Consider the following 16,927-nt stretch of genomic DNA (forward strand, 5'->3'; position numbering starts at 1 on the left):
AGCTTGAGCTCTCATATGAGCTAGCAACTGCGATGGCAAAAGCTCTGGTGATTTTATACTCCCAGTAAAATCTGTGCCACTGTGTATTTGGGGCTGCATGACCCACACTGGCCACATTGCGAAGCTGGGATAAGCTGATACCCACTACCTGTTTTCTACACTTTGTTTTGCTGTTCAGACGCATGGTGAAACCATGAAAAATATGTGGGATGTGGATAAAGGCATTAGGGATCGTTTCCTGGGTAATTAGTTGTATGGGGTTAAATTCCTTTTGGCTAGTGCTGAATGTGGGAAGTTTCAGACAGAGAATCAAAGGGATGAGTGTATCTGCAGCTGTCCAGATTTGGGTAACCTGGGGATCATCTAGACTTACTGCCATAACATCTATGGGTTGAAGAGTACGGGACTTGAGCACAACAGAACAGGAAAAGAAGATGGCAGAGAATTTTTGAGGAAGATTTCTCAGCTCTGGAATATGCCAAAGTCAGCTCAGTGTGCTGCAAATTCCCCACGCTACTGTCAGTCATTACAGAGAGATAAACTGAGGGCAGCAAGGAACAAGATGTACATTTTTACTGTTGTTGTCAGGATTTTGCAGCAGTTTTGTAATTGGGATGATTTGCCCTGGATGGATTCAAAATGGATTTACTCCAGAGGATTTCTCATTCATTTTTTTTCCTAATTGTAGTGTCTGTCTTTTTTCCCTACTATGTGTTATAAAAGCAGGTAGAAGCAGGGAAAATGAATTATTTGAAGTTGAAACGAGTTCTCTGTTTCTCACATGGACTTCAGCTTTTCATGCCTATGCCACTAAGCTGTGATCTGAGCCTACAGAGTTCCCAGACTGGGGCTCTTTGAAGTGGAGTTCAGTCTCACAAATGAGAGGCAGCAGCAGAATTGTACCTGGTTTCAAATTTGGGACTGAAATTTCAAAGGTGTGCTCTGCCTGGATTTCAGGCTTGGTGCTGAGGTCTTCTCTCTATGAGACTGAATAAGCTTTTTTTTGAGTTTGGTTTTTGAAAGATTTGGGATTGGACAAAAAAGAGAAACAGACTGGCATTACTGATTTTTATAGTTTTAAGTTTTACCAGGACTCAGCCTTCTTTGAACTTTTGACAAGTTAATTTACAAGCCTGCTAGAGATGCATGTTCATAGGGGAATTTTCCTGAGCTATAACTGTGTTTTATTTTACTGATACTACTGTAAAAGCACGATATTGGTGCACCAAGTGCAACTGCATTGAGATGATGAGCAATTAAAACCACTTCTTGCATAATAAAGCACATTCTGTCATGTTGCACTTACTTAATGTACCAATGCAATGCGTTATACAGCATTTAGCTAAATTACGGTAAATCACCTATTTAAAGAAGTTTTCCTTTCAGCCTCTCATGTGAAAAAAAATGCTGGAAACAGTAAAAGGATAATGACCTATAATGCCAGAAAGATAAAAATGGGATTTCAGTTGTCTCCTGGAAATATAGGCTGTAGCGATGTTGTTAAAAGCAAGCTGTTCTCTGTTCCCTGTTGTTCCCTTGCATCAGCATCATGAAGTATAACAGACTCATTTATTTCTGCACTGCGGAGTAGCAAGGCTGAAGAAAAAGTAGTTGCTGGTGGAGGCAGGTGGATTGAAGACAAAAGACAGGGTAGTGGCAGGGGGCTGTGATGAATTACAAGTGCCAAGGTCTACAGGGACCATCCCTAAGGACTGGCTCTCCCTGAGGGTGGGCTGAAGCTGTGGGTGTGGAAATGGGGTTTTGTTGCTGTTCACCACTCGTGATCCTTGGCTCCCTCTCTCTCTGTTATCCCAGAGCCAGCTTACTGCAGCACCAGGGGACAGGGGATGAGAAGCCTTCCCTGCATTTTCCCTCTGGGAAGCATCTCAGTGTCAAAACAAGCTTGGCTTCTGCTTTGGTGAGGGAATTTCAGATTCGGTTGTTTATGGGTACATACTATAAATATCAAATAGATGCACTGCAGTATGTCTTGAAAGAACAACAGATCATAGTATTAAATGCATCGTCATAACAATCTTCTTTTCCACCTGAATTTGGGATTGCATTTGTCTGGACATCTGAATAGGCTTCCATTGGGAACTGATTGTGCCTTTATTTTGCATTGTGCTCTATGTGGTTAAGTTTTACAGCAGTTAGTGAGCATGCATGGTCCTAGCATTTGTTGAACATCTATTCCCCATGCTTTTCTGAGGAGTAAACCATACCTGCCCCAGGGAGTGCAGGTCTTGAGGGGGCAACTCTCCTGCATGACTCCAGTTAGGCAGACATTGTCCTAAGTGAGTCAGTAATCCTGCAGGCCTGCTAAAGAAGTTACAGTTTCTGCTTTCATGAAAGCAGAGTAAAATAAGTATTTCCTAAGCCTGTTGGTGTTGATCCTTCTTCCTGCTCATACCATGATTCACCTTCTTCCTCTTGTTTGGGGCTTCTTGTTAATGTTTGCTGTTTTTTTCTGACAGTTTTTATTTCCTTTGTGAATTTTATCCTGTTCTGTGATTTTCCTCTCTGCTTCCGTTATTTCCTAAAACCTCGGGCTCTCTCTCTGAAAACCAGTCTCTGAAGATAGCAGGCCTGTGCTTGTGCTGCATCTGTCAAGATTAAGGTTTTTTTTAAGGTCTTTGCCCCCCACACAGCAGCCTGTTAACCTCAACTTGTCCTATCCCCTCCCCTGCGTCACTCAGAAAGCACTTTTTTTACAGGAAATCCTAAGTCCCCCACAGTTTACTTTCCATGCGAGATGCTCACGTGGCCTGTGTAGATGACTGTACTTAATGTATACGGCTGGTGCTTTGCCTGGTGCTGACGGGCTGCTCTCTCCCCTCCGGGCTCTGCTGCGCGTGGGCTGGCTTGTGGGTGCGAATGCCGATAGTCACAGCGGCGAACACTCCCTGCTGCCGAGCCCGCAGCCTGCCTGGGTACCCGGTTCAGTTGTGATGCTGTTCCTACAGAGCCATACTGTATTTCAGTGTAAACTGGCAGCCTCCCCCAATCCTGCAAATGTGGGTAATCACTGCAAGCCAGTATTTTTTTTCCTTTGTGCCGCAGGTCTGCTATGGATAGTCTGGGTTTGCTTCCTCCAGCCGGACTCTTCTCTTTGGCCCCAGGGTGTGTGTGCTGGGGGTGAGGGCTGTGAGATGCCCAAGCCAACCCGAGAGGCACATTCATTCTTTTCCCCACCTCTGGTCTCCATCCACTGTGCTGGGCCTCACCTGACCCTTCAGAAAACTTGCTGGGATGCTAAACAAACAGAAGATTTTTTTTTAGATTTTAATTCCACTGCCTCATCCTCATGTATTTTTCCAAATGACTATGACTGTAGTACATGTAGTTTCCAGTCTGAAAATACCAATTCTGTCTGAAGAAACATCCATCCTACTGTTGCAACCCTCTTGCCCATTATCTTGTTAAATGGTAAGTGCTAACCAGTTGTGTCTTATCAATACCTGCCTGGGAGGACCCCAAGAAACCCTCAGCTGGTTCAGGTGCTGCTGTTGCATCAGCAAAGAGGGGACTCAGCCTGGCTGAATGCTGAGTGCTGCCCTGCACCGCGGTGGGCGATGCTGCGGGACTGGTGGAACAGTCGTCCTTCAGATCTAAGATAAAATTCTAAAGTCCTGACTGCTTTGGGTCATTAAAAACCCCACAACAGCTTTGCTTTTCTGGAAGAGAGAGGGTGATAACATCAGGCTCTTGACTTGTTTCCAGCTGCAGTATTTGGCTGCATTGGGTTGAATACGATGCGGTGTTTTCACTTCTGGAAAGCTCAGAGGACTCTTTCAGGGTTTCTAACCCCACTGTAAAGGCCGTCAGATTCAAACTCCCTGCCAACTGCCGTGAGTCATGCCCAAGGTCACGTCTAGCAAGGACCTACTGCAGTAGGGATGAGAAATAACAGCACAGTGCCCAGTCCTCTCTTGGTGGCCCCGTGACATTTGCTGTGCTGGTGCAGAGCTCCATCCCAGCAGTGCACGTGGCCTGGTGCAATGTGACCTCGGTGCCCGGGGAGTGATACAGGCTCACTCCCAGGGGACATGCAGCCGTCTGCGCTCTTGACATGGCATCATTTGTTTGCCAGCTTTGCTGGTCATGCTGGTATCTGGAGACTCATTTATCTAAAATGGTTCAGAACAACTTCAGGACTTAAATTTCCTTTATTCACCAATCTTCCTTAATCTTAGGGATTGAGAACGATAATTCCCCTGATGCTGACTTTCATCAGACTGAGACTCATTCAATTATCTTTCTGTCTGTTGATCTGAAACTACAGGACTTGAGAAGTTGCCTTTTCCTCTGAGTCTGTGGCTCCAAATGACTGGAGCTGTCCTAAGTCCTGGTACTGCCTTCTGCCTTTCACTAACTCTTACTGCTGTTTTACTGCATGTGAGTTTTACAACTTTTTTTCCCTCTGCTTTTCATTCGCCAATTCCTAAACAATTCCTTCTCATATTTTATCACATAGTTCTGCTTTCTGTTTTCCATAATCTCTGACAAATAATGAACATTCTTCTCAAAAGCATGCGGGTCCTGCTATTATCTTATAAATCAGTCTGTCATCTCCGATAGTGTGTACTTACTTAGTCTTATCATAGAAGCTGTACAACCATAAATTTATGAGCAGTGACGCTAATGCAAATCTATTTTCCTGCAGCTGGATGTAATTCCTTCAACTTCTTTGCACCCAGCAAAGCACTCAAACTTACTCCTTCTAGAAATGAAATTGTCCCAGACCTTCTTGTCCACTGTGATGAGCTGTTTAGTCTGGTGCCCAGTCTGACACATTGCAACGTAAAAAGAAGTGGTGTTGGCTCAGGCAAGTGCTCCTCTAGCCCAGTGTTGGGTCTTTAACCACAGCAATAGCTGATGCTATGTTGGACTTGAACCTGGCTCCTTTTAGTGGTCCATAATGAGGCAGCCCTGCATTAGGGATGATGGATGGTTTATCCTGCCTATTTCCTTTAATATCTGTCAGTTTATCAGTTGTCCATGAATTTTTGTATTCCCTTGTTTAATATCATAGCAAATGATCCATGCTGTCTTACTTTCTTGATGGAGTCCAGCATTTTGTTGGCTGTTTAGGCTGCCTCTGTATATTGAGCTGATGACTTGGGGTCCCCACATGATACCAGTGATGGCCTCATGATCTTTCTCTTGAGTTTCAACTGACAGTTCTCAGTTCAGGATCCCAGCAGCATCAGTGGGCAAGTCTCCAGAGACCTCGTGCCTTTTCTGATGGTAAAACCTTCGAAAGGGTTGGCCAGGTAGCATGCCTGAAAATGCAAAACCTGCATTGGGGCCATAGTGCGTGATGCATTATTATTTTAAGAAAAATCCCATCATTTTGTCTTGTTTCACCCTAAACAAGAGGCCAGTGGGCAGAGCAGCCAGGTAAGCAAACCCACATGTGTGCTGTTCCTGGCGAGGGCTCAGCCACTGCAGGGGACATGAGCTCCCTGTCACTAGATCCGTTTTCACCATGTACATATTTCCTAACTGAATTTAAGATGTGTAGAAAGAAACTGGGAAACTCTGACACTGCAAATATATCATTGGTCTTAAGTTTTCTGATTTCACCTGTTCTGATTTGCAGGTTTTTAAAAATTTCTGCCAAGGCTCCCCCATTCCTCTACGCTGACTCTGTACATCACCAAGGCTGCCCTGTTACTTCTAGTAATCACTGCTTTTTGTAATCAGTCACTTTTGTAAGCACGTCTACATATCTGTGTCTACACTCCCAGACACATAATATATTCTACTAACCAGACAATTTCCTGGAAGTTGAAAGAGGGGGAGGAGTTGGCGAGGTGAACTCTGCTGTTGAAGAAATGGCGTAAATGGCTTTATGCCTGAAAGTTACAATTTTCAGCATCATTTACACTGAACACCAGCCCCAAGGAAAGGCAAGTATAAAAAATGAGATGCAGTGATGACCTTTATCAGCTGTGGTGACAACTATAAATCAGACTGCAAATTCTCATCAACCCGCTGGACAGAATTCATTACAGACAGAGGTTGCTGCATTGCTTTTTGTCTTTGATTGAGGTATGTCCTATTTAAATAAATGCTCTTGCACTAGAACAAATCACACATTTCAAATCAGAAGTTCAGGAATATTCTTCATTGATTCTTTTGAGAACTAAAATAATACGACTTACAGACCAGCTAAACCTCACAGCGTTTTGCTTGGAATCTAATGCAGAGCAATTTGTTCTTCTCTTAAGCAGACCAATTTACTGTTCATTAATTCAGATACTGTGTTGATGGCTTGCATTGAATATAATAGCAAGATTTACAGCCCTAACAAATCAGCACTGCTTCGTTTATTCTTCCTTATTCATACTAGAAGTACATACAGCAGATTACCACCTGATTATAAACTTCTTACACTTTAACAAATAATGGGAAATTCTTTCATCTCCTACTTCCGACTACGGAGCAACTTTTATGTAATCATCTTGAAGTTTCATAGTTTATTAAAATGTTATGGTTTTTTGGAGCATAGGGAGCAATAAAAGTTTAGTAGCAATGTCATTGTGGGCAGTAATGTAACTTCCATCAGTTCATGCAGTGCTCAAGAAACAGCTACCAAATATTAACAGCCCCACAGACTCATTAGATTAATAAGCTACTTTACCTATTTACTGAACTTTGAGCTGAGTTTCATTGCTAGTTTTTTCTATAATTAGGAAATATTCTGAGAGGCTTACAATTATCCAGATGCTTTGCTGGTCATATTTAAAATGTGATTTTTCAGTCTAGAACTTAGTATTTAATTGGAAAACATTCTGTGTTGTTGACATAGGTGATTATTAAAGCAAAAATCTTTTTCAAAATGTCTGATAATTAGAAAATATTCTGTCTCTCAGTTTAGTTATTCCTGTTCTTTCTGGAATACTTCAAAATAAAAATTTTGACTGTATACTTTCCTCATGTAACAAATAATACTTCAGCCTTAATGGCCTAAGGATATAAACGCAAGATGTGTAGGAAGCATTAATAGCTTTTATTGTATCAGTTCCTAAATTGTCAGCATAAAGACATTTCTTAGTGATCTGGACACAGAAGCTGGAAGTTAAAGTTGTAAATAAGTCAGTGCTGAATCAGACCCCAGAGATCTTCTCTTCTAGTATCTGTCCCAGGACAACAGCAAATGCTTAGGGAAGATTTTAAAAAGCAGGTGAATTTCTCAAGAATAGAATTCAGGATATGCTTCCAGTCTCTCGCAATCACAGGCTCAAGGCCTTTCTGAAAAGCATCTCCCCTCAAGACCCATGGTCTTTGACAGATTTTTCTTCCATTTTTCTAATTCTTGTTTGGACCCACATGAAGTCCTGGCACCCACTCGACTCTGGGACTGTGAATTTCACAGCTTGTTTACCTTCTGCATGAAGAAATAATCCCTTTTATTTGTGTTGAACCTGCCACTGACTGGTGTCATTTGGTGCCTCCCAATATTTATTTTGGAAAAGGCAGGGGACGAGCATTCATTTATTTCTCTTCTCCATGCTGCTTGTGACTTTTTTGACTTCTGTCCTAGTTCTGTTCAATCAGTTCTTTCCCAGGTTTAAGAATCTTGGTTTGTTCAGTCATAAATTGTATGAAGCAGTATTTTAAAGTCCTGAATATAATCAGGGATTCTTATGAAAATGCCATGCCCTTGGACAACACTCCAGAACTAATGACGAAATTTTAATACTGTCAAATCCAAACAGGAAGTCTCTTCATTATTCTGGTCTCAAATGCAAGTCTTAATCTAATTCAGATCCTGCATTTTTTATTCAGGACCAAAGGTGTAGATAAGATTTATTCCATAATTAGAAGACAGAGATGCTTTGAGAACTTTGCCTGTTAGTCTGAAGGGCCGCTGCTGTGATTTGGACACTGAGAATCTTAAGTCTCTAAAATCTTGTTTGGAGATGATCATCTGTATTGCAGCAGCAGTTTGGCCTAACAGAATCTGATTCATTCCAATTTCAGAAAAGATTTTTTCTGCCTACACTTTCATGTGAAACTGTGATATGTAGGAGATGACTGTTTTTATTGAAGGTAATAAGTAGAGTGTAGAAGCTTCTCATCTGCCATTTCAGAGCATTTTACAAAGATAGTTAATGACTGGGATGAGTATTGTCATCACAAGCTTAGAAATAAAAGAAGACTGAAACATGGACAAGGAAGGAGTATGCTAGGTCTGTACACCAAAGTTTTAAAGAACTGGGTCTCTGGATCAAATGTTTTCTTCAACCGGGCAGTGTGCACCTGTTTTTGGTTACGGTGAGTTGAGTCTGTGCTTGTACAAATCTTGGACAATTCAAACTCACCTTTGACTTATGCCAGGACAACCCATGGATAATGTTTAATCATTCACATGTCCCTAACACTTACGGGATGCACCATGGTAGCCACCCTGGGGTAGCCACAGTGAGTATAGGCAATGACAAGTTGTTTCCCTAACTGAAACTGGAGATAGAAGTTTGGTAGGATCCATCAGTTCTCAATCTTAGTTATTTCTCAAACTTAGCCAAGTCGCAAAAGAAAAAGTAACCCTACTCCTGGGTCAAGAAAAGCTACTGAATCTTTTAATAGCAGTGTGCTTGGGGCTTCTGTTTTATGTTTTATCTGTGGGGCAGTGCATGTAAGCACTGATCAGACTTGAACTTCAGTTTATGACATCTGACAAGTTGACAGCACTTTATGATTGTGATGTTTTTTCATCCTGAACCTTTGACCTGCTACCCAGCCCTCATTTGGAATTTCTTTCATATGTCTTACCCAGCCTTTCTGTCAAGTAGATTTTGAGCTTTGAGAGCTGGAGACTATCTCCTGCCTGTGCAGCAGCAACCAGAGGGTATTGTTGTCCTTCTCCAGATGTCCTGAGTGCTGGAGTAGTCCCAAAGTGCAATAGGGACAAGCTGATTTGTCTTGTTCCATCTGAAAATGGAAATTTCTTTGCATGCAGTTCCTTCTGGTATAAGTTTGGAGGACAAATGGTGAAGTTGGAAAATCTGCACAATATTAGGTTCCAGAATCTGCTTTGTTAGAGGGTGATTTGCTTTTAATTTTCAAACACTTTCTAGGCATCTGGATTATTAAATTCCTACAGCGACTGAGGATCTGGGAAACCTTTAAGCATAAGGAATGTTTTTCAAACTTGTTTTTTTCTACACTAACAATATAGCAAGCTCTGTATGTACATTCAAAACAGGTCACCCTCTTGCATTCAGCTCTGGGAAAGTTTGGCAGAATAAACATGTGACAAACACTAACCATGTTGTTTAATGACTATTCTGGAAGTCACTTTAACATCACAGCAATGGCTGCATTAAAAAAAAAAGTCTGTATTCTTTAGAGGGAAGCTCCCAGCAGTACTTTTGGTTCAAGTCCATAATTAGGTTCTACACAAACAGAAAAATTCAGATTTCTTTAATGTTCTTTTCTTTTCCTCCTTGCAGATACTGAATTCATTTATAGAAACCAGAATGGCACAGTGATTCTGAGGAATGTCGAAACCAACAATTCAACAATATTAATAGAAAACAAAAAAATTGTAAGTATTTTCTATAATGAGTAGCAGAATTTCACAGTTCTCTTGCAGTTGGATCAGTAAAGCAGAAAATTACTTGGGTTTCAACTTTGTGTATTGCCAAGGAGAAGCAATACCCTGGTAATACTATGGGCTACACAATGACTGATAATGTGAAATTGAACTCTAACTTTTGTTGTTATTCTGCAAGCTCAGTTTCTTTCATGCTATGGGAAAGTATCATATAGATATTTGAAGCTAGTCTTGCATATCATGTATAATTGAAAGATGCATAATTCTCGCCTGCATGCTTTATAGAAGAGACAATTGATACAATATACTACCTGTTGGTAGCATTCTTCACATTCCTTCATGCAAATACTTATTTTTTAATTTGTGGATTTGCTGATTTTTCTTGCCTAATGATTGAAATGTAATTTCAGTGTTATTAATGAATAGTTATGATAAATGGAAGTGGAGCTGCGTATGAGAGAAACCCTAAGAAATTATTGGGAAAAGAAGTTAGTCTATTAAAATGAATGAAAAGAAAATAAATTCACAGTTGATAAAGAGTATTATTTATGATGATGAAAGTGTTTTGCAACATTGTTTTTTGTAGTAGATGAAGCCAGCATTATGACAGAAGTTAGTACATTAAATGTCAGAGTGTTTTCAATATTTCCTATAAGAAGTTAATGTCCGAAGTAAGATACACTTATGTTCGCTACAACAATGAGATATGAATCACGTCGTCCTGGTAAAATTCTCTGTTATGCAGTACCTGCGTAAGGTTTTGATTAAATTGAAGTGGTTTTTTTGTACTGTACCACTGCAAAGCTAAAAAAGCAGAGGATGGCTAACAGAGACTTATCTTAATGACCCAAGATCTGAATAAAGCGGCTTTAGAAACTCAAAAACCAAAAGTAAATCTACCAGAAAACTGTAAAATACATTCCAGGTTGATTTTTTTTTGCAGTATCAGTATATGACTCATACAAAGCTCAAATACAGTATTAATTCTATTTTATTGAGACAAAGAATTTATTGCTGAGTTATTATTGCAGAACCCAACCTTAAACTTCACATACTGCCATTTAATGTTCAACCTTTTCTACGTCACATAAGCAATTGTCTTTTTACCTGAGTGTCACCCCTTTCTTTACAATTCTGCTAAGGGTAAAGGAATGCGCTGGCTTCCTTTAATGTCAAGGTCTGTTGAAGTCAAACTGCTTCCATTTGGCCTCTGTTTATTCATCCCAGTTTTTAATTTTTGCCATTTGTGAGGAAAGCACAGTGTTACATGTTAATCCTACTTTTTCATGCCGTGACTTCCCTCCTGCCTCTTTTGCCCTTGCTCCTCTGCCCTCTCAGTAAATGAATCTGCGGAACATCACCTCCACATTAATCCAAAAAGTCCCAGTACAGGAGCCACCATTACACCTCATTCAGGCATGTTGTCTTTGTCCTCTTCCTTCCCAACTCTGGGTCAGAAAAACTTCTGCTACCTTGGCATATTTTCCTTTCTCCATGTTATTAATATAGCAGTAAATAAGATCTGTCTTCATGCTGACATTGCTGGCTCTCACACTCCCCTGGTACCTCCCCATCCTGATCCACTCTGGCCCATCAGCCCCTTAGGTTACCCAGAGATGTAGCAGATGCCCCATCCCTGGAAACATGCAAGGTCAGGTTGGATGGGGCTCTGAGCAACCTGATGTAGTTGAAGATGTCCCTGCTTATTGCAGGGGGTTTGGACTAGATGACCTTTAAAGGTCACTTCCAAAATGAGCTATTCTGTGATGCCAGGGGAACTGCGCCAGGGGAAGTTCAGGCTAGAAATGAGGAGGCATTTCTTCACTCAAAGGGTGGTTAGGCATTGGAATGGGCTGCCCAGGGAGGTGGTGGAGTCACTTAGTGACTTAGTGCCATGGTCAAGTTGACATGGTGGTGTTAGGGCAGAGGTTGGGCTCAATGATCTCAGAGGTCTCTTCCAACCAAATCGATTCTGTGATTCTGTGACTCTGTGATTCTATGATCAGTCCCCTCTGCCTTTGGCTGTCCCCTGGGTTCCCCACGCACCGCCTCCAGCCTCCCTGGCCTTGGGGAGGACTCTCCCAGTGGGATGCTGTGCATTTCCCTGCAGCACAAATTCCCCCTTACATTTTGCTCCAAGGGAATGGAGGACTTGCATCTAATTTGTTAGGTGAGAGGCTGAGATTTAAAAGGCAGTGGATGAGTGGCGTGTTAGTGGCATCTCTCTTTGACCTTGGTGCTGTGTGTGCTGGCAATGTATTATATTGAAACACACTGGAAAGGAGAAATGTCTGTACTACACAAATGGTAAGTGGAGCAGGGAAAAGGTAATTCCTGACAAGTCTGAGATATTTTGGCATCTCTTCTTGTTAGTAAGTCTTACAGCACAGCTTTTTGCAGAACGCAGGTCAGGGGGCACCTGGAAAGCTGTATCACCACAGCATCCCAAAGACTTTTTTAACTGGGGAAAACGGGATAGTTTTCCTCAGTGTTGTCTTAATTGGGAGAGAGAGTGGTGTCTCTTTATGCTAATTCACTCCAGCAGATATTTACTGTTTGTCATCTCCTGCACTTTGGCCAGTGACTGCAGGGAATGAGAGGGAATTAATAAATTGACATTTATCAGAGTTTTCTACTACCTGCTGCCCACAGCTGCCCCTCCAGCCACTGTGCAGTAAGTTTGTAAGGAAAATCCTGATTTTTTGAGATAGTTGCCTGCCCTGAGTCACAATGCAGTTATACTTTCTCTTATGGGAGCATATAATTGCCCATGTAACATTTCTGGGTTTTGAAAAGAGATGTGAAGTATCATTTTTCAAGACACTTAGTCTGGCAATATTCTTCATCGTTAGAAAGATGGTCATAAAAATTAGTTCTAGATATCATTGGCTTGAAAACTGGAAAATATTTATTTCAATGTTTGATTTATTTTCTAGGTCTCCTTAAAGGCTATTCGATATGAAGTATCACCTGACCAGGAATATGCACTTTTTGCTTTTAATGTTGAACCAGTAAGTAAATAGATTTGATTTCAAAATACACAGCCAGTGGCAAGTTTGTTTGTTTTTTTAAACCTCTATGCCAGTAAGATGGTATTTTAAATTAATTGCTTCCTATGAAACAAAGAAACCCCCTCACTTAGATATTCTGAGAGCATGTCATACTGCCATCTAGTAGAGGAGAAAGGTATAAATTACACCGTAGAGGAAACACTGTCATTGCCAGGATTTTATAGTCTTTGGGAGGGGGATTGTAAGGACATGTCTTTGCTACAAGGATTTCTATTCGTCTTCTGTGAATTTTTTTTCCATGGTGCCTTTTTCAGTCACGCTATAAATTTCTTCCCCAGAACAAAAAGCAACTGTCAGTGTCTCCCACAACTGAAATAATACATTAATTATGGTGTCACTGTTCCCAGTGCTGCAGTTAGGGTTGAGCTATCACTTTCATTATAAATCCTTTTCTTCAGAGGGTTAGTTATAAATCATTCGTAAGAAATCACCATTGAGTTACTACTAAGTTTTAGATTAGGGCGAATTTTCTACCAAACTTCAAAAGAGAAAAGTGTAATGAGTCATTTTTAAATGATGACTAAAGAATCAAACACATGGGAACCAGTTCTTTGACATGAATAATATTTATTTTCTTTTTAAATTCTACTGGTATAAGACCTGAAATGTTTGAATGATAGCTATGCTGCACTGCTTGGATAAACTATAAGCCCTATATGTTTTGTTTCCATAATCTAGAATTGCACCAATTCCTCAAAATGAAAATAATTCACTCACCAGCAACTGTAATTCTTCTTCCATAAAATAAATCTAGTTTCAGCTGCTAGTCAAAGGAAATTTGTTGGTCCTTTAGGTAGTAGAGGTTGTGGCTCTGTTGCTCATCTGATTTCTCTGCTGTCATCTTTGGAGTTACTCCTGACTCACAGTGATATAAAAGTCAGGAGAACCATGTGCATTGTTAGAAAAAGTTCAAATAAAACTGTATCAGAAACTTTAGGGGTAATTCCTAAAGACTTTTTTGCTGGGAAATCATTGCTGGTGCAACTTCACTTCCCCGAAGCTTAGCAGAGTTCTAGACAGAGATGAATGTGAAAGTCTTAAGTTAAATCTAAATATCGGGAAGATAGCCTAATGGCCACTCAGCAAGCAAAGCCTTTGCCTAAAAGCCCCTCTACCCTGTGTGCCAGAGGTGTTTTATAAAATCCAGTTCTTTTAGTGGAGATTGGCCTTTGGCTGTGGAAGCCCTGTGCTGACACTGCTCAGATGCATTGTGCAAGCTGGAAGAGCCCTGAGGAGAAAGAGCTTCCTCAGTTCCTCTGAGAATGAGAGAAAAAAGTCTATAATGACAAAAATTATGAGAGAAAAAAATTCACTCCTAAAAAACAGTCGTAAGAAATTCACTTTTTATTCTCAACCTTTATCCACTGAAAGGACTGCACACTTGGAAGATCTGCAAGAACCAAAGTTATGGGAGCTTTTGCAGACCAGACTTTGTGTTTCAGCCTGCAGAGGAATGCCTCATGTAGGCAATGGAGGATGGAGATGGAAAGGGATGACCTGGACGTGTTTCCTCTGCATCCTTCTCTCTGCATTTCAGTGCTTGCAGATCTGTAGGTTTAAGGTACAGGCAAAACACTGAGTTTGTGGTGCTTAAGATGCCTGGCTGGAGAAAAGAGAGCAGCACGCGGCCAGGTACTTCTTTCCTCACATCGCGTCTTCTTCCAGAAAGGAAAACCCAATGTGGCAAGCTGGAAACATGACCTTTGGGAAGATTTCAGGATGTGAAATATGTTCAGTGTAAGAGAGCATTACAAATTGTTCAAGTATTCAAATATGAGTTTATCATAGCAAGAGTTCCTGAAATAGTCTTCTGAAACAAAACAAAACAAACCCCCCTCCTTTTTCCTTTAAGATTCATGCTTATGAAGGATACAAAGATATTTTTTTTGAAGAAGCATACTAATAGAGGGGTAGTAAGATTCACTCTTGAATATTGCATCCTTAAGCCATGATGAGCAGCTCTTTGTTTATTAAAGTTGCAATAACTGTTAAATTACTTATTCAGCCTTCTTCTCACTTACTATGCAGGCTGTGGCTACAAATAGTTGCATGTTAGTTAACTTTTCACATTTTCTGCATTTCAAACTCTATTCTTGGACAAAATTCAAATTACGCTGTTTTCTGCAACACAAGAAATTGATTAGCAAAGCCTTGGGCAGTTGTCCTTGTTGCAAAGTCAAAAGGAAATTTCAGGAAATGTGTGGGCAAAGGGCGTTTGTTTAAAGTTTAATTCTGCAAATACTTTCAAAAAAGAAACTTCTTGAAACTATTATGTACTTATTTTGTAGGTGTCAGAAAGTGTTGCTTTATTTTTTTGCCATTTAAAAGTGTGACGTGCTGCCTATTAATTATTTGCGAGTATAGATGTTTTCGTCATTTTTTACACTGTACAGTTGTACTGCATTTACGAATGTATATATCTTAATATACATTGTATGAATTAATAATTTATCTGAACGGATAATAATTTATATGAACGGATTCAGCCTCTATTTTTAATACCAGCTAGGAATAAAAATCGAAATAGAAAAACATAATGTGTCACTCCAAAGAAGTGAAATATTTTTAAGAAATATGCTACAAACACATTTCCTACCAGCAATAGCTTTCTTCTAAGGTTTTCCTATTTATTTGCACAGAAGTATCTCTGCTGAGTGTTGGCTCTGGGTGATGGCACCCACACCCACATTGGAATAACACAGCCCTGAACTTGCAGACACCTATTTTGCAAAGATACTGAGGCGACTAATGTGTATTTTCCTGTTGTGTCACTTTATCATCTTAGAGGATGATGAATTAAAGCATGTTGCTTAAAATATATTTCTCCTGAGAAGCTTGGCAGGCAGTTGTGAGACTGACATGGGTACGTTGTGGCTAGCTGGGCTTTCAGGTTTCATTCTAAGTGCTTTTTTGCAGTCCTTACATTTACAGAAGTTTAATCTTTCAGGCAGCAATATTCTGGGTAAGCCTTGTGATAATAAGGAGCTTTTCTAACCTTGAACACAGAAGATTTGTTCTTTTTCTGGAAAGGTCATAGGGAAGACGTCAGGCTTCTTTGTCTTTAAAATACTTCTGCGATTTTTCTGTTGTTTGTTTGTTTTTTGTTTCTTTACATTAGAGCAAGGTCCAAGCTGAGGCTGAAACCTCAAGGTGAAGTTTTGGGAAAGCATTGGGGAATAAATACACCCGTAGAGAAACTTTTATTTCAAATCATCCTTCACCAAAACAAGTGTGTGGGGCTCTGGCTATAGAGTTCAGTAACCCAAAACACATTGGTAAATCAGGGTTTAGCCACAGCATCTCAGCAGAAAAGGTGCAGAGCGTCAAGTCTGTCTCTGGTGGTGTCAGGTCAAAGTCACTCTTGCCCAACACATGGCTCCACTAGCACTGCTGAATGAGCTCCACGCTCCCTGCACACCTTGCAGGGAGACACAGAGGTGTCTATGGTGTTTGGGCTGGAATCACATTTGTGGGCCTCCATGGTCTCCAAAAGGGATTTCCTAAATCGCCAAGTGACAAACCGCCTCTTAAATTCAGTAGCATTGCTGCAGCTGGGAGAGTGGTGGGATAAGAATAATGATGGGTAACCAAACCGCACAGGGTTGTGTAGCTTTCTGTCAGTCAGAGTTAACCAGTCGAGTTTGTGTAATGGTGGTAAAAGAAATAGAGGAAAGTAAATGAGAAGAAAAGTGATTTTCTTGAGTGACATAGTGAGACGTTAAGTAGAGAATATTTAATTACCTTTATTATGAATAGCTGTCGTTGTGATGCAAGAGAGGCAACAAAGTGGCCAAGATTCTTCTTAAAGCTATTTGTTCTTCATTTCCAATTTACCAGTCCATTACTGAGTTTGAGCTAGTTAAGAGCAATTACACACAGGAAATCCTGGCTGATTAATACAGACCAAACCACTAAGTCTTCTGAACAATAGCTAGGGCTTAGAGACTTTTATAGCTGATATAACACATACTATTACCTATTTTGCAGTTAAAGGAATTGTCCTGTTTCTGGCTGGGATAGAGTTAATTTTCTTCTTAGTAGCTGGTATAGTGGTGTGTTTTGGGTTTAGTATAAGAATAACATTGATAACACACTGATGTTTTAGTTGTTGCTAAGTAGTGCTTACTCCAAGTCAAGGGCTCTTCAGTTTCCCAGGCTCTGCCAGTGAGGAGAGGCACAAGGAGATGGGAGGGAGCATGGCCAGGAGAGCTGACCCCAACCAGTCAAAGGAATATTCCATACCATAGGGTGCTGATCGCTGCTTGTGGATGGGCTGGGCATCGGTCAG

At 40.7% G+C, this 16,927-nt stretch overlaps 1 protein-coding gene across 1 annotated transcript in view; it reads left to right on the plus strand.

The window, feature by feature from the left end:
• Window positions 1-15,064, plus strand: part of LOC104160198 (dipeptidyl aminopeptidase-like protein 6) — a gene marked incomplete at its 5' end in the record, with an annotated part of 38,531 nt that extends 23,467 nt beyond the window's left edge. Inside the window, 3 exons of the mRNA XM_009698269.1 lie at window positions 9,465-9,559; window positions 12,505-12,579; window positions 14,999-15,064. Of these exons, the coding sequence (XP_009696571.1) occupies window positions 9,465-9,559; window positions 12,505-12,579; window positions 14,999-15,064 (236 nt within the window). The remainder of the gene's footprint in view (window positions 1-9,464; window positions 9,560-12,504; window positions 12,580-14,998) is intronic.
• Window positions 15,065-16,927: the final 1,863 nt, after the last annotated feature.

Source organism: Cariama cristata, unplaced genomic scaffold (assembly GCF_000690535.1).
Source record: "Cariama cristata isolate BGI_N322 unplaced genomic scaffold, ASM69053v1 scaffold17464, whole genome shotgun sequence".
NCBI lineage: Eukaryota > Metazoa > Chordata > Aves > Cariamiformes > Cariamidae > Cariama > Cariama cristata.